This window comes from Geotrypetes seraphini, chromosome 4 (genome assembly GCF_902459505.1).
Source record: "Geotrypetes seraphini chromosome 4, aGeoSer1.1, whole genome shotgun sequence".
Lineage (NCBI taxonomy): Eukaryota > Metazoa > Chordata > Amphibia > Gymnophiona > Dermophiidae > Geotrypetes > Geotrypetes seraphini.
Window position 1 is genome coordinate 236,288,636 of NC_047087.1, and position 23,187 is coordinate 236,311,822.

General features: G+C 40.8%; 1 protein-coding gene across 4 annotated transcripts in view; it reads right to left on the reverse strand.

The window, feature by feature from the left end:
* MAPK8 (mitogen-activated protein kinase 8) overlaps positions 1–23,187 on the reverse strand; it is an 84,613-nt gene that overhangs the window by 27,042 nt on the left and 34,384 nt on the right. For 3 of the 4 annotated variants that reach the window (XM_033942082.1, XM_033942084.1, XM_033942086.1), the window contains 4 exons: positions 14,764–14,902; positions 14,404–14,569; positions 10,302–10,373; positions 3,444–3,626 (listed from right to left, as the gene is read on the reverse strand). In XM_033942082.1, coding sequence (XP_033797973.1) covers positions 3,444–3,626; positions 10,302–10,373; positions 14,404–14,569; positions 14,764–14,902 — 560 coding nt within the window. Of the gene's footprint in view, positions 1–3,443; positions 3,627–10,301; positions 10,374–10,767; positions 10,840–14,403; positions 14,570–14,763; positions 14,903–23,187 lie in introns of all 4 variants that reach the window. The other variant, XM_033942085.1, reaches the window with a different exon arrangement.

Here is a 23,187-nt window from a genome sequence, read left to right on the forward strand (position 1 = left end):
CTTGAATATTGTGTTCAATTCTGGAGACCACATTATCAAAAAGATGTGCGGAGAATCGAATCAGTTCAGCGAATGACCACCAGGATGGTCTCAGGACTCAAGAACCTCCCATATGAGGAAAGACTAAATAAACTGCAGCTATACTCGCTCGAGGAACGTAGAGAGAGGGGAGACATGATTGAGACTTTTAAATATATCACGGGCCGCATCGAGGTGGAAGACAATATCTTCTTTCTTAAAGGACCTTCAACTACAAGAGGTCATCCGCTGAAAATCAAAGGCGGGCAATTTCATGGCGACGTCAGGAAGTATTTCTTCACCGAAAGGGTAGTCGATCATTGGAATGAACTGCCATTGCAGGTGATTAACGCCAGCAGCGTGCTCGATTTTAAAAAGAAATGGGATATGTATGTGGGATCTCTAGCCGGGTGAAGTCTGGGAGTGGGTCATTAGCGTGGGCAGACTTGATGGGCTACAGCCCTTTTCTGCTGTCATATTCTATGTTTAACATGTACAAAACGCAGTGATCAAACTTCTAAAAAACCTCCGTGCCTGTGACTCTGGCTGCCCATGGCAAAACGCTGTGTCTTCAAGGGCCTGATGCTAGCATTCAAATCCTTGCAAGACATGGGGCCATGATACATCTAATCTAATCTTCTATTTCTGCGTCGCACATACCTAAGCAGGTTCAAGGTGACTTACAAAGAGAAGTGAGAGGAAGCGGAGAGAGGCAGGGAGAGAGGAGGAGAAGAGATGGGGGGAACATTTGGGCAAGGGAAGATCTGAGATATTCAGGTGTCAAAGAGGTATGTTTTCAGTTTTTTTCCAGAATGTGGTGTAGTTGGGTTCTGGTCGTTTTCACCCCTAGGAAGGTAAGCATGGAGTGAAAAATTTGCTTATATTGGAGATTCTTTGCTGAAGGAAGGTTTAGTAGTATCCTGTTAAAGGATCTATGGGAGAAGACCATGCCTTTGAGAAGAGTTGAGTGGAGCTGCTGAGTTTCCATGTATTATCTGGTATATGATGCATGAAGTTTTAAATTTTATTCGTTATGGAATGGATAACCAGTGTAGTTGTTTGATGAAGGCTGATAGCGAGTCAAATGTTTTCAGATACATAACAGCCAAGTTCCCTCCGTAAGTGCTGACCAGGTCCCTCCACTCACAGGATGAAATTCATCTCGAAACACCCCCCTGCCCATGCCTTACTACTGGCATGCTTACTCCCACTTCACACTGAGCCAGTGGAATTGATTGCCCCTGCAGATCAGATCCCTTGAAGGCCTCCTTAACTTTAAGAAAGCAGTTAAAATATGCCTCTTCACCTAACTCCACTGACCATGACCGATGGATTACAAAAATGTAAATTGTATAATATGTATATTGGTATTATATTCCTAGTGTGTGTCAAGCTAGAATAACAACTTGTATTGAAAATCTTACACTGTAAGAATGACTGACAAACTATAACCTATAAACTATATATCAAGTATATTCATATTAGACCCAAGGAGGGGCATAATCAAAACAAACGTCTAAGTCCGATTTGGGCGTATGGTGCTAGATGCACAAATTCAGCAGTGGAAAATTGCCCACTTTCAAAAAATAAGTCTAGAATATATATATATTTTTAAATCGTCTATCTGAATGTACAGGCTATTGTTCATCCAGACCGCCAGGACGTCCATCTTTATACCACATTTTTGACCAAAAGTTTGTCCAATTCTCAAACGCCCAGAAAAAAACAATTTAGACAAAAAAAAAAGGGGGGGGGGGAATCTTGTACTGGACTGGCCACCCAAACATGGCAATAGAGAAGTGGGGCATCTTACAGGGTACTGCTATGAACTTCTCAAAATGGTGCCAGATAAACATCTCACCAGAACTCCCTCATAGGTTATGGTTGGCCCCCTAAAACACCCCCCAAAAATCACTATACCCACCTGTCTAGAACCCCAATAGCCTTTATTGGCTGCAGGTGGCACCTCTATGCAGTAGAGTAGGGTGTTTTTTAATGGAGGGGGGAGTTGGTGGGCGCACATATTCCACCATAAATGTAGTGGTTAGAGTGGCTTATGGTCCTGGATCCTCCTCTCTATGGTTCACTAGTCCATCCCCCAGGCTATTTAAGACACTTGCGTGCAGCTCTACTAGGCTTTCCTATACCAGGCGCTGATGTTCTGGAGACAGATATGTACTTTTTTATTCTGATCTTTGTGGGAGTGTGAGGGGTTCAGTGAACACTGGAGGAGTATGTGGGGTCTTTACTTTGTATCTGCAGTGGTTTTCTAGTCACTTTGGATACCTTTTTTGACACTTATACCTGTTTTTACATCATCTAACTCAGTATTTCTCAACCTGCGGTATGCGAACCCCAGGGGATACACGGGCTGCCTGTTGGGGGTATGTGGCTGGCCGCTGCTTGGGATTTATCCCTGCCTGTTTCCCTTGCTGAAGACACAGCTGCTTCCTCCCTGCCCCACTGCTGAAGGAGACCCTGAGCCGGAACCTTCTCTCCGATGACAGAATTGACGTCGGGGGGAAGGCTTGTGGGCAGGCTGCGTGCAATCACTGCATGCGCCTGGCCCATTCCTGTTACGGCGGCAGCAGGGGGGTGAGAATGGAGCATGACGGGTGGCAGGGTCAGCTTCGGTCCTCATCCTGACTCAAAGAATTTTCAGAAGGCAAAACACATCCAATAGCTTCAGGGAGCTACTTTGAAATCTGAGCAGCTCTAATTTCACTTTGCTCTGCCTCTTCACACCTCCTTGGTTGAGGCAGAGCCCTTCGTTCAACAGGGCTTAGAGAAGCCCCGGCCACGCTGCTGTCCAAAGTTTCCATGGCAGGCTTGGATGGAGGGGGTGCGATCCGAAGCAGCAGAAGCTTAAACTCTCTGTAAAGTTGTTTGCCTCGTCGCTGGAGTAGAAAAAGAGGCTGGGGGAAACTCTTTAACTTTCCCAAGTCCAATTTTACCAGGACAAGGAGGGACCGATAAGGCTTCAACAAATACGGGAAATGAGAGCCCCTGCTAAATACACTCTCCTATAGCGATGCAATCTTGGATCTTCATGTCCACATGCTGTATTTGTTTTTTTATGCTGTGATTATTAAGTTATGTTTTTTCATTTTTATTTTTAGTTTACATGTAGAGATTACAACTCCTGATGCAGGTGAGAGTGCCGAAACATGGCTCTGTGTTGAATCTCGTCTTGTCTATGGTGGATACTAAGAGTTCAACTGATTCCCCTCTGGTTATTTTGGAAGGCCATTTGGTCAACCCTACAACAAAACTGATGACATACTTGTCAAATCTCAACACAGTGTCACATAGTAAAACTTGGATCATAGTCTACATCCACTATCAAAATAATAAACCATTTTACAATTAATGAAATGTACCTGATAAGCTATAGGTAAAATATTTATAAGTTGACAAAATCTTACCCTTTAACTTGTTGTGTTCTGAATCAGCTGGGAAAAGCACATCTGGGAAAAGTTTCTCAAAACTATAGCCAGCATATTTGGGTCTGTTCTCCACATAGGTTCTAACTGTAGGCTGCAGTTTTTTCATGAACTCTGAACATGGTGTACCAAGTTGCTCGATGACTTTATTCCACTGATCAATATCTAAGGAAAAGCAGCTAAGGAAAACACTTCAGAAAAAGCACCAAATCCAATGATTTGTTGTTTTACAGGATGAAGATGAGAAGTAAAGGGGACGTGGGAAGGTATTTGAAATACTTCCTTTCTCTGGTTACTGTCAAAGCAGTTTATTATTCAATTGTATGGTAGCTCAATTCCAATACTATGCCCAAGATTGATAACACAATAGCAAGTTGAAAAAAACATTGCACATTTGCAAGACAATTCAATTCCCTTATCTACTCTGTGGAACCTTGTGTAAATCATAAATTATCTGTGCTTAAATTTACACTGTCAACTGCTCAGGGGACGTAGTCATTTTAGGCAAACCTATGTACACAGCAAGCACCATATAAAATACTATCATTAACATATTTGCAATCATTTTAGTAAATTCTCCCATAAAGCTAGATAATTTGCCTATATAAGTGATCACACAATCATAACTATAGATCTAGAAAAACTAAGCACTAATTAGCTATGGGTAAACATCAGTACCTTATAGCTTTGCTTTAGATTAATTATCACACATTTTTAGGGAATATATACATTTAACCTTTATAAAAGCAAAGACATTCACAACAAAGCAATGACCTGGAATGAAGATGAGAAGTAAAGGGTATTTAGGCAGCTGACCTGTACAATTCTTACTCCAAAATAACTGTTAATCTATACCTGCTAATCACTAGCTCTTAACTCTATTTATTCCACTCAAGTTGTACCATCTTTTAATTATTGTAAACCGCATAGAACTTCACGGTCCTGTGGTATATAAACTGTTATTATTATTATTCATTACCAATAATATTAAAAGACAAAACTGGATTTTTTGTATACTTTTATATGATGATTGTTTTATTTATAAAATGAACCTGGATTATTAGAATTACTTGTCAATCTTTCTGGCTAAGAACATGTCTGAATTGTGAGCCTTTTCCTTATGACCAAGGATGTGTATCAGGGAGGTTTAGTTAATGCTCCAATATCTGATCCTTTTGGGGATATATAGTGCTTTAGGTCTTGGCCATACAAAGAATAATTAACCACCCTCTCTCCCCTATCATCTATAAAATAAAACAAAAATCTGTATATGAGAGAGCTCCTCAAAAAGTACATCTTCCAGCATGCACCCTTTCTAGATAACTGCATACAATACAAAGTGTCTCATGCAAAACACAATGGTAGGCATTAAGGAAAGAACAATTACCTAGGACCACAACCTGCTGAAAAGGAAATGATTCCTACAAGAAAAGCAAAAAAAAACAAAACCAAACCCTAAAACAAATAAACCACATATCATCATGGTAGAGAAAAAAATAGCCTTGCCTAGGGCAAGCTGATAGACAGATTCAATATTCATATTTGATTCGATTCATCCCTGAATAGGGACTCAAATATATTATTCATATTCAGTCAAATAGTGATTTGAATTCAAATACAAATAATCCGAGGCTCTACTGTTCTAAATCCTACAGAAATAAACACTTGATATCTGATTTCATGTTGCTTCCGGTTCCAGAGGTGATCTGGGAAGTTATAGACCAGCGAGTCTGAGACTATTATAAAGAACAAAATGACAGACCATATACATAAACATGAATGAGAGAAACCCAACATGGGTTTAGTCAAGGGAAATCTTGCCTCACCAATCTACTGCATTTCTTTTAGGGGATGAATGAACATGTGGGTAAAGGTGAACCAGTTGATATTGTGTATTTGGATTTTCAAAACACATTTGACAAAGTACCTCATGAAAGACTTCTGAGGAAATTAGAAAGTCAAGGGATAGGAAATAATGTCATATTATGGATTAAGAACTGGTTGAAAGACAGAAAGCAAAGAGCAGGTTTAAATGGTCAATATTCTCAATGGAGAAGGGTAAATAGTGGGGTTCCCCAGGGATTTGTGCTGGGAATGATGATTTTTAACATATTTATTAATGATCTAGAGATGGAAATAACTAATGAGATAGTTAAATTTGCTGCTGACACAAAGTTGTTTAAAGTTGTTAAATTGCAAGAGGATTATGAAAAATTGGAAGAGGAACTTGTGAGATGGGGGTCAAAATGGCAGATGATGTTTAATGTGAGCAAGTGCAAAGTGATGAATGTGGGAAAGAGGAACCTGAACTATAGCTATGTGCTGCAAGGTTCCACATTAGGAGTCACTGTCCAGGAAAATGATCTAGGTGTCATTATTGAGGATATGTTGACATCCTCGGTTCAATGTATGGTGGCAGCTAAGAAAGCAAATAGAATGTTAGGAATTGTCAGGAAAGGAATGGAAAACAAAAATGAAAATATTATAATACCCTTGTCAGGGCTGTAGAGTCGGAGTCGGAGACAATTTTGGGTACTGGAGTCGGAGTCATTTGTACCAGAAACTGAGGGGGTCAGAGTCAAAGGATTTATCTACTGACTCCACAGCCCTGGCCATTGTATCGCTCTCTGGTACAACTACACCTCAAATACTGTATGCAATTCTGTTCACCGTATCTCAAAAAAAGATATAGCGGAATAAGAAAAGGTACAGAGAAGGGTGATGAAAATGATAAAACGGATGAGATGATTTCCCTTTGAGGAAAGGCTGAAGTAGCTAAGGCTCTTCAGCTTAGAGAAAAGATGTCTTGGGGTGATATGATAGAGATCTATAAAATACTGAATGGAGTGGAAAGGGTAGATGCAAATCGCTTGTTTACTCTATCCAAAAATACTAGGACTAGGGGTAATGCGATGAAGCTACTAAGCAGTAGATTTAAAACAAACCGGAGAAAATATTTCTTCACACAAAGTGTAATTAAACTCTGGAACTTGTTGCCGGAGAATGTGGTGAAATCAGTTAACTTAGCAGGGTTTAAAAAAGGTTTGTATAGGTTCCTAAAAGATAAGTCTATTATTGAGATGGCTTGAGGAAATCCACTGTTTATTCCTGGGATAAGCAGCATAAATTCTGTTTTACTACTTGAGATCTAGCTAGGTACTTGGGACCTGGGTTGGCCACTATTGGAAACAGGATGCTGGGCTTGAAGGACCTTCAGTGTGTCTCAGTATGGGAATTCTTATCTTTTTATTATTTGTTATGCTGAAGCTCAATGCCATTATTCGTATTTGGTCAAATAGTACAATATGCTATTCGATACAGCTCTACTTTTTAGGTCTACTCTTTCAACATACATTCTATGGCAAGTGCTTTGTAGAAGAACAAGTCCTCCTGTATCACCTCTGCTGGTCAAAAGATAAAAACACAAGAACACTTTCTGTTGTGTATCTGCAACAAAATATCATTGACTCAGGAGAGAGATTTGCCAGTTCTGCCCACTTGGTAAGCAAGACTCTATTGTATATTTATTTTGGAAAGCCTGAAAACCCGATTGGCTGGTTTTGCCCCTAGGATTGACTTCAGAAGCACTGACTTAGATGAAGGATAACAAGTTTTTCAATATGTTTATCAATATATAGAAAAATGGGCAAGTGCTCAAAAATTGCTATGTTTAGGGAGTAAATGTGTAAGTGGCTTCAGTGTGCTGAACATTTTACATGCTCAAGTTGGCATTTGCAAGATTGCCCTCACACAGGTTTCCCAATAGAGGGTCATGAAACCCACATCTAGGGTCACAATCTGGGTAGGCACGCTACAGGACAGTCTACACCACCCAGGAGTCATGCTCTGTGGCCATGTGAACATATGAATTGAGGTCATGACCACAGAAGACTGGCAAGCAATGCCCGAACATATTCACACAAAAATAGGTGCTTGGAAAATACAGTGCCTGCTTTTATAAAGGTATATGAATAGGCTGAGAGCTAAGATTGAGTTGTGGGGAGAAGAGGGGAAGGAAGATACTTGTGAATATTTTTTTTTTAAATACACTCCTATGCACAGATCCCTACTGGCACAAACATATACAAAATTTATCCACATCAGAAGCAATCCAAATATTAAAATATTTACCACACCACACACCAATGAGAAAAGAATCTGAAGGACATCAGTGGACTTTTAAGCCAGCATTGGCTGCTTTGACTATGATTTTTTAAAAATAAGTACAGTCGTCTCTTCTATCTTTGTGGGAATGTTTTGGGCATTTTTGAGGTATTTGAAATTTCAAGCACATACAGGGTAAGGCATGAAAATAAAAAATATCTCAAATTTTTTTGTCATTTCCGCAGCAACCACTTTGAATTTCAACAAAAACTTTTATGTAGTTAGTCATCATACTTACATATTACTATTAAATGATATTTAATTATCTTAAGATATATTGATGTCACTGACATTTTTGCATTACTACCTAGCGATTTTTACATGTTAAAAATGTTCACGATAAAACCCAATAAAATGCCATTCAAACGATACAATTAACAATGTTTCAGAAATGTGAATGTTTGAAGTGTTCACCTCCAGCTTTAACACAGGCCTGCCATCACTTTGGGAGGTTTTTAACAGATTTGTTTATCGGTCTCTGGGGCAGGCTGCTCTAGATACTCTGCAGCACTTCCTTGAGTTTGGTGATAAGCCTCCAACATTGCTCCCCAAACAAAAGTTCAATTTACTGTGACATAATTAACTGCAAGCTGGTACCCCCCCTACTTTAAATAATAAAAAAATGGCAATTTTACAGTGCAGCCATTTTTGAAAACACAAATTGCTGGATGGTTACTCTAAAAAAAAATGTAACTTCAATGTTTAAAATCATCTCATTCCACTTGGCACATAACTCTAGAAAGCAATTACAAATAATGATGTAAAAATTTCATGTTGAAATTCCAAGCGCAGATGCTCAAGGCCCAGCAAGAAGAGGAGGCTGATCTTCGGGCACCGGCACCAACGCACAGGACATGCCGGTGCCGGTACCCAGGCCCAGATGACGGTAAGAAGTGGCGGAGGGGCGGGGGGGGGTGTCCAATCGCGGCGGGGGGGGGGGTGCCGGATCACGGGGGGAGGGTGCCGGATAGCAGGGGGAGGATGCCAGACCACGGGGGACGCCGCTCGCAAATCGAGGCATGCTCGGTTTCCGAGGCGCCAATTTTGCAAATGTTTTGCTCGTCTTGCAAAACACTCGCAAACCGGTGCACTCGTAAACCGAGGTACCACTGTAGTTGCTGAGAAAACAGCAAAACCTCTCTAGGGGGTTACTTTTTTATTTATTTTTTTTTGGTCTTACCCCATAGATCTATATACAATTTTGGACTGATTAGAAGTATGGTAGTTTAAGGGATGGGTTTGAATTAATAAGATGGTTCTTGCTCCCATCTGAAGGTTCTTCTCCCCTCTTCCTCCCCAGAGGAGTTTAGGTATAAGGGATATTTGGATTACTTTTGATGACATGTGAATATTGTGATATTTATCTGACTCGTGTCATTGGGGTTTGAGCATCATGAATCCTCATAAAAGACCTCAACCGGCACACTATTATCCAACATTAATTATAGAGATATTAAGGGCTCTTTTTACTAAGGTGCGCTAGCATTTTTAGCGCACGCACAAGATAGTGCGCACGCTAGCCGAAAAATTACCGCCTGCTTAAAAGGAGGCAGTAGCGGCTAGCGCGCGCGCTACAACCACTTGTACGCCTTTGTAAAAGGAGCCCCATTTATGCACACTCCACTGACATACCACTTATGCCACATTCATTACAGAAATATGGATCATCAGATGTGATATTCCCTCCTCTTCAAGTGGGGCAAATTCACCCTTTATTACCACTAGTCCATTGTATTCTAACTTTTTATGTTTGTTTTATTTTGCTTTTCCCAGTTGTTCACAAAATATCTTCACTGCATTCTTTAAAAAGAATTTTATGCAGAAGAAGTTTACTTAGCTTTTTCCATTTGGCTCGTATATAATGCAGACATGAGTTCACATTTTGCCTCAGGCTGTCTCAGTGCCTACCCCCCTTAGCAGCCAATGCGATAGGCCTCGATACAGCCTGAGATAAAATGCAAATTCATGTCTGCATAATATACGCGAGAAATGGAAAAAGCTAAGTAAACTTCTTCTGCATAAAATTCTTTTTCAAGAATGCAGTGAAGATTTATTGTGAATAACTGGGAAAAGCAAAAAAAAGTTAGAATACAATGGACTAATGACACTAAAGGGTGAATTTGCCCCACTTGAAGAAGAGGGAATATAATCTCTGATGGTCCATATTTCTGTAATGAATGTGACACAGGTGGTAGGTATATCAATGGTGTGTATATTGGGAATTATTTTTATCTTTATAAAAACAGGCAGAAACACCTATGTGCCTTCATTGCCTAAGTGCCCTATTATAAAATCCTCCTCCTTGTAGGTAAAATTAATTTAACCCCCTCTTCTACGAAGCCGCACTAGCGGTTTTCAGCGCAGAGAGCCACGCTGAATGGGCCACGCTGCTCCCGACGCTCATTGAGTTCCTATGAGCTTCGGAAGCAGCGCGGGCCATTCAGCGCAGCTCCCCGCGCTACAAACCACTAGCGCAGTTTCATAGAAGAGGTAAATGTCAAAGGCTTGTGCACATAGCAAGTAATCACTAAATAAAAAAATTAATAAATCTGGCGCTTTAACCTTGCCATTTGAAAGCACCAAATAATAAATGCTATTGGGATATAAACTGTAAGACTAGAATTGGCTATATAATTCGATACTGAAATGTGTGTCATAGGTCAAGGGGAAGGATACGATCTGACCCAGGAAATAACACGCCACCTTTGATCATTTCTCCCAAGATGCACCCAACTGACCAAATGTCAACTGAAACAAAATGATATGACGTTAACAAAAAAAAAAGTAGCTATTATAAAATGTTTCGAAATAAAATATACCACCCATGCAGGTGCACGCACACACACACACACACACACACCCTGCACATATAGACTTATACACGCACATAAGGCTAGAGTGCAAGAGCAATGCTAGTGACAATGAGTGAAAGGAAAAGCAGCCCAACAACTACTAGAGACTGTATGTCCTGCTGCTAGGTGCAGGTACAAAGGAATGGATAGGTTATTATCTAAAAATTTATATTTGCTCAAAAATGTAGACACCAGATTTTTACATTCACTTGATGTAGTTGCCTTTCCAACCCCAACTACCCTTGCATGAGCCAGTTAAAATTCAAACTGCTGCAGCAGCACAAGGATACAGTCCCTTCCTGGAAAGAGGATTTTGTGGCAAACCATTTCTCCCATAATGCACCCCACAGACCATAAATCCACTACGTGTGGCAGCAGAAAAGGAAACAGCAAAGCAATAAAACAAAAGTCATTGGAAATGAAGGAAGCAGAGCAGAGCAGCATTATTACAAATTGCAGAAAACAGATCGTTCACAACAGCAGAAATCTTGGTTACCAGCCACCAAATGGCAACTGAAAAAAACCCGATCTTTCCTGTGTATTTTGCCACCTGACAGCTCACAAGCTCCAAGGAGATTTCTGCTGTTCTAACTTACATGCAAAAAAATGTTTTCAGTATTCAGCAGTGAAATGCTGGAAAATAAAATGGTTCTGCTCATCACTACTAACCAGCTTCACAGAATTTAAAAGGGCACTCAAGAGTAACTTTACAATAGGCACGCTCAGCAGAAGCGTTAGGGCAAAGCTGTGATTTATGCATGTATTTTTATAAAGCACATGCTAATATTTACATCTACTCTCAAGCAGGCATTATGTCTTCGCTTTCAATCCAGGCACAATTTTTACAAGATTTGTGCTTGTATTTTATAGACACACAGGCCTAAACAAGGTACTTTCCTGCCCTATTAACCTAAGCATCTTGATATAAAAATTCCCCCATTATGCTTTTCCATTTTAGAATTTCATGATTTAAAATGTTTTTTTAATGTCAATTTGAAAATCATAGAAACTTTATTATTCAAGCCATTGAGTCAAACCTCTTTCTATTCAAAATAGAAAAGATATATTAGGTATGTTCTGTATACATGTTTACTGGGGATTATAAATATATTTTGGAGAACCCTGAAAAAAAACAATTTACTGACAGTCTCTAGAAGATAAAGTAATATTTATCATATCATTCATAAAGTTAAAAAAAAGGACAAAGTGCATTACTGAGCATTTCTGTAAAGTAGAACTATGGGCTCCTTTTACGAAGGTGCACTAGTGGTTTTAGCGTGCTACAATGCCGTGTATGCTAGACGCTAACGCATCCATAAAGCTGGCGTTAGTATTTTCCGTGTAGCTGGCGTGTAGTATTTTCCATGTAGCGCACCAATATAGCATGCGCTAAAAATGCTAGTGCACCTTCCTAAAAGGAGCCCTATATTTCAGAAACATATTTTTCCTTTTTAAACCTGAAAAAGACTTAAACATTTCAACATGATCCTCATATACTGAATGTCCGATGCCCTTATCCTTTTTCTCCCATCTAATTGCAGCACGGATTCTTCAGGTGGGGAAGAAACACCAGATTGAAGAAATTCTATTTTTTTTCATGCAAAGGTGGTAAAGTATGGAACAGCAACCTCTGCATGATTTTTTTGAAACTGCAGAACCAGCATAACAGAAGCAGCAGTATCCTGTATAGCAGCATGCAAGCTTGTTGAAAGACATAGTAGTTCACCAGTACCCTCCCCCTTCTGCTCCAGGATGCAGATCTCCACTGGGATTTTTCCCCAACCCCACAGGAACTCAATTTCCCCGTCCCGTCCTTGTGTCGCTGTTGCTGTCCCATTCCTGTAAGCTCTGCCTTAACCGCACAAGCCTCAAATGTTTATGATTTTCAAGTGTTTGAGGCTTGTGCAGATGAGAACAATGCTTGCAGGAATGGGGCAGGGGCAGGAAAAGAATTTGATGGGATGGAAAAATGAGTTCCCATGGGGACAAAAAAAAAAGCCAATTGGTTCCAACTCCTGGTAATCAGTTTGCTTATAACATGCCTGAGGATAAATTAACGGCCTCTTTTACAAAGCCGCGCTAGTGGCTGCCGCATGGCAACAGCCCCGAAGCCCTTTAAATCTCTATGGGCTACGGGGCCACTAGCGCGGTTTTGTAAAAGAGGCCATAAGGAATTCAACTTTTGGTAGCATAACACATACTAAATACTGTGAAAACATTTTAAAAACACAAGCACCAAATTCTGTTAGATATGAAACACAGTAAACACAAGCAATCAATAAAACTACATATTTTGAATATTATAAGGGAGTAGCAGTTACACTGTGGTGAAAAAGTCATATCCCCCGCCCCGATTTCTCCTATTACTGCATATGTGTCACACTGAATGGTTTCTGATCATTCTATAGAATGTAATATTAGACAAAGGGAACTTGAGTAAGCACAGTATTTAAATTACTACTTTGTTCATTTAGGTCCTCTTTTATCAAGCTGTGTTAAGAGTTTCTTATTGCGGGTCGCTGTGGTAAAAGCTCCAACGCTCAAGTAATTTTAAAGAGAGATTTTTTAAAATAAAAACCACCAACCCTCATTAAATCATGATCCCAAAAAAGCTTGACATTCCACTTCTCTATTTAACCCCATGGGTTCGACTGTCTGCCATCTAAATATCCATTCCTGCTGCCTCCTCCACAGTCTGACTGTCAAATTACCTCCCCGGGGCAAGCACATCTCCTCCAAAACTACAAACTTCAAATCCTATAAGGAATGACTTTGCCTCACCCAATTTCTCTTTAAAATTACTTTTAATGTTTGTAATTGACATTCTGAGAGGAGCATTGACCTATCAGGAAGGCAGGAGATGGAGTTTAGATGGGTCGCGTCCTGTTTGGGTGGATGTTGTATAAAAGGGGTGAAGTTTGTAGGGTCAGCGTCTTAGCAAGAGCAGTTGAAGTAAACACAGGTACTGTGTATCAGCGTGTGCTAGAATTTTATATAAGAGTAGTAGTGATAAATTAGCTAGAACATTGGGTATACTGTTTGTATTGTTTTTATGTTTTGCAGACATGGTGGGGCAGAATTAACTTTGTGTTGATGCGGGTTCTCTGAGGCAGCATGGCGAAACACGTCAGGACCCGTTGAACCCCTGCACTAAGTCTGTTTTGAAGTTGAGCATTTAAAAAGAAAAAAAGTATATAAAAAAGATCAAAAAAAGCAAGAGAGTATTATACTTATCGATACTACAGGGCCCAGTGCAATGATTGAGAATTGAGCCGTATCAGTAGTGGGCTAAAAATTCTGCTCACCCAGCAGTCTCATAAGCTAAAAACGGTTCTTTGAGCACTAAGAAGTGTTAGAAGGTGTGTGTTATATAATCATCTGTGTGCACATTAGTTCATATCCATGTGCTAATATTGCCATTAGCATGCAACCATTTAAAAAAAAAAAAAATTACCACATAAGTACTTAACACTACCCATTTTGTAAGTGGTAAGAGCTCACAGTATCCATACATTAATTGGTTACAGCAGTTATGTAGATGTGCTGATTAGCACAACAATGCTCACTCTCCACCCCAACAGACCCCCTCAAAAAATGTTTTAGTATGTCGTTATCACTTGCACATTTTGAAGGTATCGAATGACACCGTTACTCCATTTTTGCTGCATTATATGTGTTTTAGCACCTATGCAGCTTAGTAAAAGGATCCCTTAATCTACCAGTTACCCCTTTATCGCACAGCTAGAATTCCATACATGCTTTCCCCAATTGTTTTTAGATAGCAAAATGTGAAAAATGTATTAAGGTATGACAACTTTTACAAAGCACTGTACTGTACATGACCATCTATTTATATTTCCTATTTCTTGAGATAAAAAAATATTGAAAGTACGGGATAAGCACATGAAGTGCTGGTTTCCACTCACCATTCTCTTTGTATCCCATACCAAGGATGACCTCTGGTGCTCGGTAATAGCGTGTTACTACATAAGGTGTCATCATAAAGCTTGTCCCAGCTGTTCTTGCCAATCCAAAATCCAAAATCTTAAGTGTGCAGTCTGATTTTACAACTATGTTACTTGGTTTCAAATCCTGAGATGGAAACAAATATCAGCGTACAAAATGCACATTCACAGATAATACTTTGACAGAAAAATGGGCAAACTAACAAGAAGAGATACTTTTTTATTGGTAGCCAAAAGATATACAGCATTTTTTTCTTCACCCACCCAATATGAATGATAAAATTCTGCACGAGTTTAAAGTATGAAAGACATTCTCCTTACCCTGTGTATGATTCCAGCAGAGTGAAGGTGCTTAATTCCACATAACATCTGATATAGAAGGTAGGACATACGCTCATGGTCTAACTCCATTTGAATCACCTGACACAGATTAGCATCCATGAGTTCCATCACTATGTAACTGTTAAAGAGATCAAAAATAATGCTTAAACAAATGGAAAAGTCTATTGTGCATAGTCTCTCCAAAGTGTTGAAATTTAAGAAGCTCCTACATTTTCCTTAGAATATAAAAAGTACTGAAAGGGGTAGATATTCAGCCCATGGCAAGCAGGAAGTTCTTTTAAACACTGACTACTTTGGGTAAAAATAGCCCCAAATATTTATTGCCACATCATGCCTGAGCACAGGCCCTAAATATCTGGATCAAAAGAAAACTACGTTAGACCCAGGGGAAGGGGTTCTTCTAGACTGGGAAGGGGGACTTTTTCAAGGGCTGGGGAGGAGGTTCCTAGGGCTCCAGAGTCTTTAAATAGTTATTTGGGTCCCGGCCGATATTCAGTGCTGGGGGCCCTCATAGTGGAGCAGGTGAATTTAGGATAGCTCAAAAGTTGTCCTAAATTCAGTCATTTAGCTATGCAGGTCTGGGCAATGAATATTGCTGTCATCTACATAAGCCCCAAGTCCTCTCCAATGCCACCCCCTGTACCATTCCTGACTTGAGCTAGTCAAAGCTGAAATTCCTTGCCATTTCCCAGTTAAATGCTGAAAAATATTGGAAGTTAGACGACCCCCAGGCAATTAAAGCAGGAAGGAGCCTTTCCTGCCCTCTTAAATCACTTTAAATATCAGCTGAAAAATCTAATTCTGTGTTACTTCATAAAGTACAGTTACTTACTGTAACAGATATTTTCTGGGGACAGAAGGCAGATATTCTCACATATGGGTGTCGTCATCCCTGGAGCCAGGTACAGACAGTCTGAAAAGTTAACTGTCACTTTAAAAAACTTTTAAAGTGCTTGCGACTATCCACACCGCACTTGCGCAACTGCCTTCCCGCCCGTAGAAGCTCACAATATCTCAGTTCCATAAGCAAGCTAAGAAGCCAACCAGGAGAGGTGGGAAGGATGTGGATATATCTGCCTGCTGTCTCTGGATAACACCTGTTATGGTAAGCAACTGTGTTTTATTCTAGGACAAGCAGGCAGCATATTCTTACATAAGGGACTCTTTAGTTTACTGTAATGGGATTTAAGAGAATAAATTTTTTTAATACTGCTTGGCCAAAGTGAACATTTTTTCTAGAATAGGATTCCAGGCTGTAGTGAGAGGTGAATGTGTGAACTGAGGACCTAGTAGCTGCTTTGCAGATTTCATCCATGTGAGTGGAACGTAAGAAAGCAACTGAAGCTGACATAGCTCAAACCTTATGTGTTGTTACACGACCTCCGAGCTGAAGCCCAGACTGAGCATAGCAGAAGGAAATACAGGTCACTAACCTGGTGGAAACAGTTCTCTTGGTTACAGGCCGGCTCAACTTGTTAGGATCAAATGAGATGAACATTTGAGGAGATGATCTGTGTGACTTAGTCCGTTGTAAGTAATAAGCCAAGGCTCATTTGCAGTCCAAGTTATGAAGCGCTGTTTCTCCCTGGTGAGAATGAGGCTTTGGAAAGAACACTGGAAGACAATAGATTGATTTAGATGAAATTCTATGACTATTTTAGGTAAGAATTTTGGATGGGTGCAGAGGATCACCTTATCATGATGGAAAACTGTAAAGGGTGGGTTCGACACCAAGGCTTGAAGTTCACTCACTCGACGTGCAGAAGTGACTAAGATTAAAAATATCACTTTCCAAGTGAGATATTTCAGATGAGCAGAAGACATTGGTTCAAATGGAGGCTTCATCAATCTAGTGAGAACAACATTAATATCTAAAATCACTGGAGGTGGCGTGAGAGGTGGTTTGATATTGAAAAGTCCTTTCATAAACCTAGAGAAAAGAGGGTGTTCAGCCAGAGATTTATTGTCGACTGGTATATGGAAAGCACTGAGAAGCATTCAGATGGATTCTGACTGAAGTGGTTTTAAGACCTAAATTGGATAAGTGAAGTAGATAGTGTGACCGGGTAAGATCTGGCCTGGATTAGCTCGAGTCCTGACCTGGGTCATCCAAACCTCAGCCGAGCGGTTGAATGAGGCATGGAGTAGAGGGGTGTCTGCATCAAATAAAAAGGTCCAGCACAGGTGTTTTAGTATGAATTTTAAGATGACTTTATTTTCTGGCTTTATACTGTAGTGCAATTCAAAACATAAAAAAACTCTCATTGGTGGCTAAACAGCCTGTTAGCCCACCATGCTTATTCCCTGCCCAATCAATTCCAACAATTGATGGCATACAAAAACTCCACAAAGGTGCCTTCACCCAGCTGTGCTCTGCCAGTTTCCAAATCACCAAAAATAACTGCAATTTAAAGTCCTGGAACCTGCAACCTGCTTGCACTACTTGGACAGGTTCCCCCACAGTTCTCTTGTGATTATGCAAATCCAGAAGCAGTGATTCTTAACTCTTCTGTTACCCTTAGTTAAATCAGCAGTAATTCCTGATTCTTCTTTTAATTTGTTTTGTGAGGCAACACCACACATTATCAGAAATAGCTTTTACTTCTCTCAAACTTCACTCTGTGACCATGCCTTCAAACATGCTTAATTCCTCAGGCTCCATTTCAGTATCATTTACTAACATTTCTTCTGGCATTTCCACATCATATTCAGTACCTTCAGAATATTGATTAGAGGCTTCAGTTCTGAGGTTTTCTACCTGCCTGCTTTGGGAAACTCTGGTCTCTGCCTTCTGAATTCGGGCTTGCATGAGTCTGCTTCTCTCCAATGATTCAGGTATGCTGTAAGTTTGTGGCTGCCCCCCTGGCCTAGGGACTACACCCTTTTCTCTAGCATTGAGCTGATTGCCTCTAGAAACACCTGTGGTTCTCTGGTGATTTACTAATGAGCCTAGATAGCTATCCCTACTGACTAGCCCTGCCCCCAGCAGAGCTGATTGCAGGAGCTAATCCCTTTGTGGGTTTTGCTATCACCGTTTTGGTGCCTGCTGGTACTTGTAGGTCTTTGCCTTTAGCATTCCCTACACTAGAACTGGATAAGTATAATCGGGTCACTTTTGGGCTGCCTTTCACTGGGGATAAATTCTGCAGAGCAGTTTCCTTAACCTGCCTGCTTCTAGGAGCAAGTTTAGGGATAGTTTTAGAGCACTGCAGGGTTTCTTCCAGCCTGACAGGACTCTCCCTGTCACAATAGTCCAACACAGAAGATACAGGAGAGGATACGCAACAAGATATTGAGGACCACAACATGGGGAAAATCATGTCCACTTCTGTTGATAGCACTGCTGTGTAGAAGGTTTCCTGGACACATTTAAAATGACTAACAGGAGTAGAAAGATCAGTGACTGTTTAGGTCAAGCTGAGAGGTACCAAGCTGTCAGGTGTAATGACTGTAGGTTGGGATGTAAAAGAGACCCTTGACTCTGCGTGAGAAGAGACGGAAAGATCTGCAGAGGTATTGGATCCTTGACTGTGAGCTGAAGTAGAAGGGAGAACCACAGTTGCCCAGGCCATTAATGAGCTATGAGGATCATAGTGGCTGATTACTGCTTGAGCCTGACCAGTGTTTTCAGAATGAGAGGAATTGGTGGAAATGCATAGAGGAACTTGTCCGACCAATCCAGGAAAAAAGGCATCTGCCTCCAGACGATGAGTAGAGTATTGCCTGGAACAGAACTGAGGCAGTTTGTGATTGTTGGGGGGACGCAAATAGGTCTATCTCGGGAGTCTCCAACAGAGAAAATATGTAATGCACGACTCTGGAGTGAAGTGTCCACCCATGTGGCCGCAAAAATCTGCTGAGTTTGTCGGTAAGCGTATTCTAAACTAAACTAAACCTTAGGTTTGTATACCGCACCATCTCCGCAAGTGCAGAGCTCGGCACGGTTTACAGAGGTTGAGAGGAAAGGAACTACAAAGATGGATATAGGAGAGGGACTGAGAAGATAGAGAGGGACAGGGTACTAGAGAACGGGGGGTGATTAGATTTTTGAAAAGAGCCAAGTTTTCAAGTGTTTGCGGAAGGATTGGAAGGAGCTAGAATTTCTGAGCGGGGATGAGAGGTTGTTCCAGAGTTCTGTGGTTCTAAAGGGGAGGGATGTTCCAAGTTTTCCTGCGCGGGATATACCTTTTATAGATGGGAAAGATAGTTTCAGTTTTTGGGAGGATCTAGAGGAGAGTATTCTGTGCTTCCTGAACATAGACAGCTTTTAGGAATATATTTTGAATGACTACTAATCTTTTTGGCCTCCTGACAGAGTTCAATTCTCCTTGTTTGTTGATGTAATACATCACAACTTGTGAAGAGGCACTTGAAAGAGCAACTCTTTGGAAAGATTTGAGGAATTCATCCTCCATTGCAAAGATTGATGAAGCGATGATGTGACTATAATCTTCTGAGAGAAAGGGTCAAGAGCTTGAGACCACTGAGATGCCAGAGTTCACAGAGATATTCCGAGATCAAGTCTCGCAAAGGGGGTAACATGGACTGTGGATGCCATGCGACCTAAAAATTTCATCATTTGTGCGGCTGGGATGGACGGCAGATGGCAGACTTGATGGCAAAGCTGAAGTAGATTGTCCTGTCGTTGTTGAGGCAGAAATACTCTGAGCTGTATGGTGTCTAAGAGAGCTCCTATGAACTGAAGAGTCTGAGAGGAGTGAGGTTGAGATTTCAGAAAGTTGACTTCGAACCCTAAATGTTGAAGGAACAGGATGGTTGATTGCGTTGCTGAGTGAACCCCTTGAGGGGAGGCATGTTTTATGAGCCAATCGTCGAGATAAGGGGAAAACTTTAAATCCCTGATTCCTTAAAGTTGCTGCCACTACTACTGCCACTACTACAAGGTATTTGGTGAAAACTCTTGGAGAGGAGGCCAAGCCGAAGGGTAGAAAGTGGCGATGGGCAATTCGAAATCTCAGAAATTTTCTGTGATCTGGGTGAATTGGCATATGTGTATATGCTTCTTTTAGATCTAGAGAGCATAGCCAATCATTTTGATCTAAGAGGATACAGAGTTCCTAGGGATAACATTCAAAACTTTTCTTTGACTAGGAACTTGCTGAGTTAACGGAGGTTGAGAATTGGACGGAGACTTCCCGTCTTCTTTGGGATGAGAAAATACCTGGAGTAGAACCCCCTGATTTATTTGAGGAGGGGGCACTACTTATATGGCATTTAGTTGAAGAAGTGCCTCTATTTCCTGAAGAAGCAGGGTAGTCTGTTGAAGGTTCAAAGAGGACTATCTTGGATGATTTGGAGGTTTGGAGAGAAAATGAAGAGAGTAACCCTCTGATGACTTTGAGGACTCACAGATCGGTTGTTATCAGATTCCAACATTGATGGTATATTTGTAGACGACCTCCGATTGGTTGAGGAAGAGGCTGAGATAGGGGAACAACGGCTATGCTCTTGAGAAGTGCATCAAAAAGACTGGGTAGGCTTTTGAGGAGCTATCGTCTTAGGTTTTTGAGATCATTGTTGTTTCTGCTTTCTCTGAGGTGGCGGTCTAGTCTGTGAGAGAGTTCTCACAAGTTGCTGATATTGTGCAAGATGTTCTTTAGGAATGTACTGGTCAAAGTTAGGCAACTGTCTCACCAGTTGTTTTAGATAACAGGAAATGTAGAAATTGTAATTAAGGAGTCTGCTCTCCAACATGGAATTCTGATATAGGCGCCGTCCAAATTTGTCCATAGTATGGCCCTCACAACCTTGAGTTGCTGATGCATAAACTTTGGAAGATATTTTAAGGGTTGATTCCACCACTAAAGACTGATGTTGAAGCTGTAACTTATCAAACCCTAGACAAGAAATGATTCTGTATAAGGAATCCAGATTTCTTGGAGCAACAGTAATGGTCAGAGGCATTTCCCAATTTTTGAAAAGAGCCTCTTTAAGAATGCCATGTAACAGTAATTTTAAAAGCTCTTTAGGAGGTTCAACATAATCTAAAGCCTCCAAGTACTCCACACTGTAGGTATGTCAACTTCCAATCTAACAGGCAAAGTTTTCCAAGCTGTCTAATGTATTTGGTAAAGGAAAGTCTTTCTGTAGGAGATCTCTGTTGAGGAAGTGTTTTCTGCAGCGATGGGTCTGAAGGGATGTCAGAAGACTCAGGCGCAGATAAAGCAGATGAATAATCCGAGTCAGAGCGTAGGTCTGAATAATACAGGAGAGTTGACGACATCGAACGTCACAAAGAATGATGGGTACGTTTTCGGTACTACTATGATGAAGATGAGCAAGAGGATCGATGAGTATTCCTTTTACACTTTGAAGTTTGAGATCAACGTCATGAAGATCAACATCTTGATCATCGATTTGTCTAAGGAAGAGATCAATACCTCGAGAAGGAGCATCGATAAGAACATTGATGTGGAGATCGATGCCTGGAGGTTGAACGTTGTCAAGAGGGTGAGCAACAATTCCTTACAGGAGAGTCTATAAGAGGTGTGATGCTCTGATGGACAGCTGACAGTGGTACCTTTAGGCCTTGTAATGTTATGCTTAAGCTGGGCCGGAACCAAGGGAGCCGATAAAAGCACCAGCAGGCAGTGCAGTTTAAATATATCACCGAGCTCCATCTGGAAAAACTCAGAGTCTCTCCCTAAACGAAGGCACCAGTACTGATGGCTCAACAGCCGGTACCATCGGTGCAGCAGCTTTATTTATTTATTTAAAACACTTGTAGCCTGCATATCCAGCATCTATGCGGGTGACAGTCATACATACATAATTAAAACAAAACTCAACAGACCACCATGCAATACAGAATGTAATTTACAGCCCGAGACCTGCTCCTTAAAACAAATATGGGCAAATAACTGCTAAAATGACACATTGCCTAGGTTTGAAAAGGTCAATCAGGAAAAAAAGCTTTCAAACTTTTCCGGAAGGCCAAAAGATCAGAAATTAAACAAATAGAGTTTGGAATTGAGTTTCACAATGAAGATCCAGCCACATGAAACATTCGGGATCGATTTACGACCTTAGTGACCGAACGAAGTGGAGGAACAATCAAAAGGTCTCTAGCTTGAAATCTCAGAGGGTGACAAGGAACATATGCTTGTAATAAAGAGGCAATCACCTTCGGTAACAAGTCAGAAACAGATTTAAGAACAAAAGTCAAAATTTTGAATTGTATTCGCCATGCAACTGGCAACCAATGAAGTTTAGCCAGTACAGGTGTGACATGTGAGTAGCGAGGTAATCTGGCTATTATCCTAGCAGATGTGTTCTGAGCCACTTCTAGAGCCCTTAATGAATTCTTCAGTAGGCCACATAGAAGCGAACTGCAATAGTCTAAGTGCGGCAAAACATAGCTTGGCATAACCAGTCTAAAATTCGCAGGTGACAGCAGGTCTTGTAATTTTAGGACCATCCTGATCCTGAAAAATATAATCTTAATAACTGAAGAGATATGACTGCGGAATTTTAAAGATGTATCTAAAATAACTCCCAGACTTTTGATCACCATGGAGGAAAGACAACCTGCAAAGCTGGGGAGCGGTGGTATCGTTTTTTGGTCTGCATCAAGGGACTCGATGATATAGAGACCTGTGATGCTAGTTTGGAAGCAGATAGCTTCTTAGCTGGCTTCCCCAATGCCGGAATCTCCTGCGATGTCGATGTTGGAGTCTTCGATGTTGACGGCTGAGAATATCTAGCGGCATCCATGGTAGTGCCATGCAACTGTACCTGCTGAGCGCAACGGGCTTTGAGCACAACTTTAAAGAGGAACTCCGAGAACAAGTCTTGATGAGGTGTCTGGGGGTCTAAACACTGAAGACACAAGGTATGAGGGTCGGCAATAGAAATAGACCAGACACCTACCACACTTCTTAAAACCCATCAAAGATTTTGACATGGACAGGAAAATTAATTCAGCAAAACTAAACTCAATTTTTGATGAAAAACCACTGAGAAACTTGAAATGGAAAAAGAAAGTTTCCTCTTCCCACTTGTCTCAAAAAGAACAAATGAAAAGAGAAGAAAAGTACGCGAAGCGGGAAGGCAACGCTGACTAAAGGGAGTTCAGTCAAAAGTTACTTCTTCACTCCGTGAAAAATGAAGAACTGAGGTACCACAAACCTCTTCAGGCAGGAAGGCAGTTGCACATGTGCGGTGCGGATAGTCACAAGCACTTCAAAAGTTTTTTAAAGTGACAGTTCACTTTTCAGACTGTCCGTACCGGGCTCCGTATGTGAGAATATGGTGCCTGCTTGTCTTAGGATAAATTTTATGCTTCTCAAGCCATGCTCATAATGATTTATTTTTTTTCAAACTACAGTATCACTAAGCTTTAATGAATATATACTCTTTAAGCAGCTCCTGCTGACAATTTAA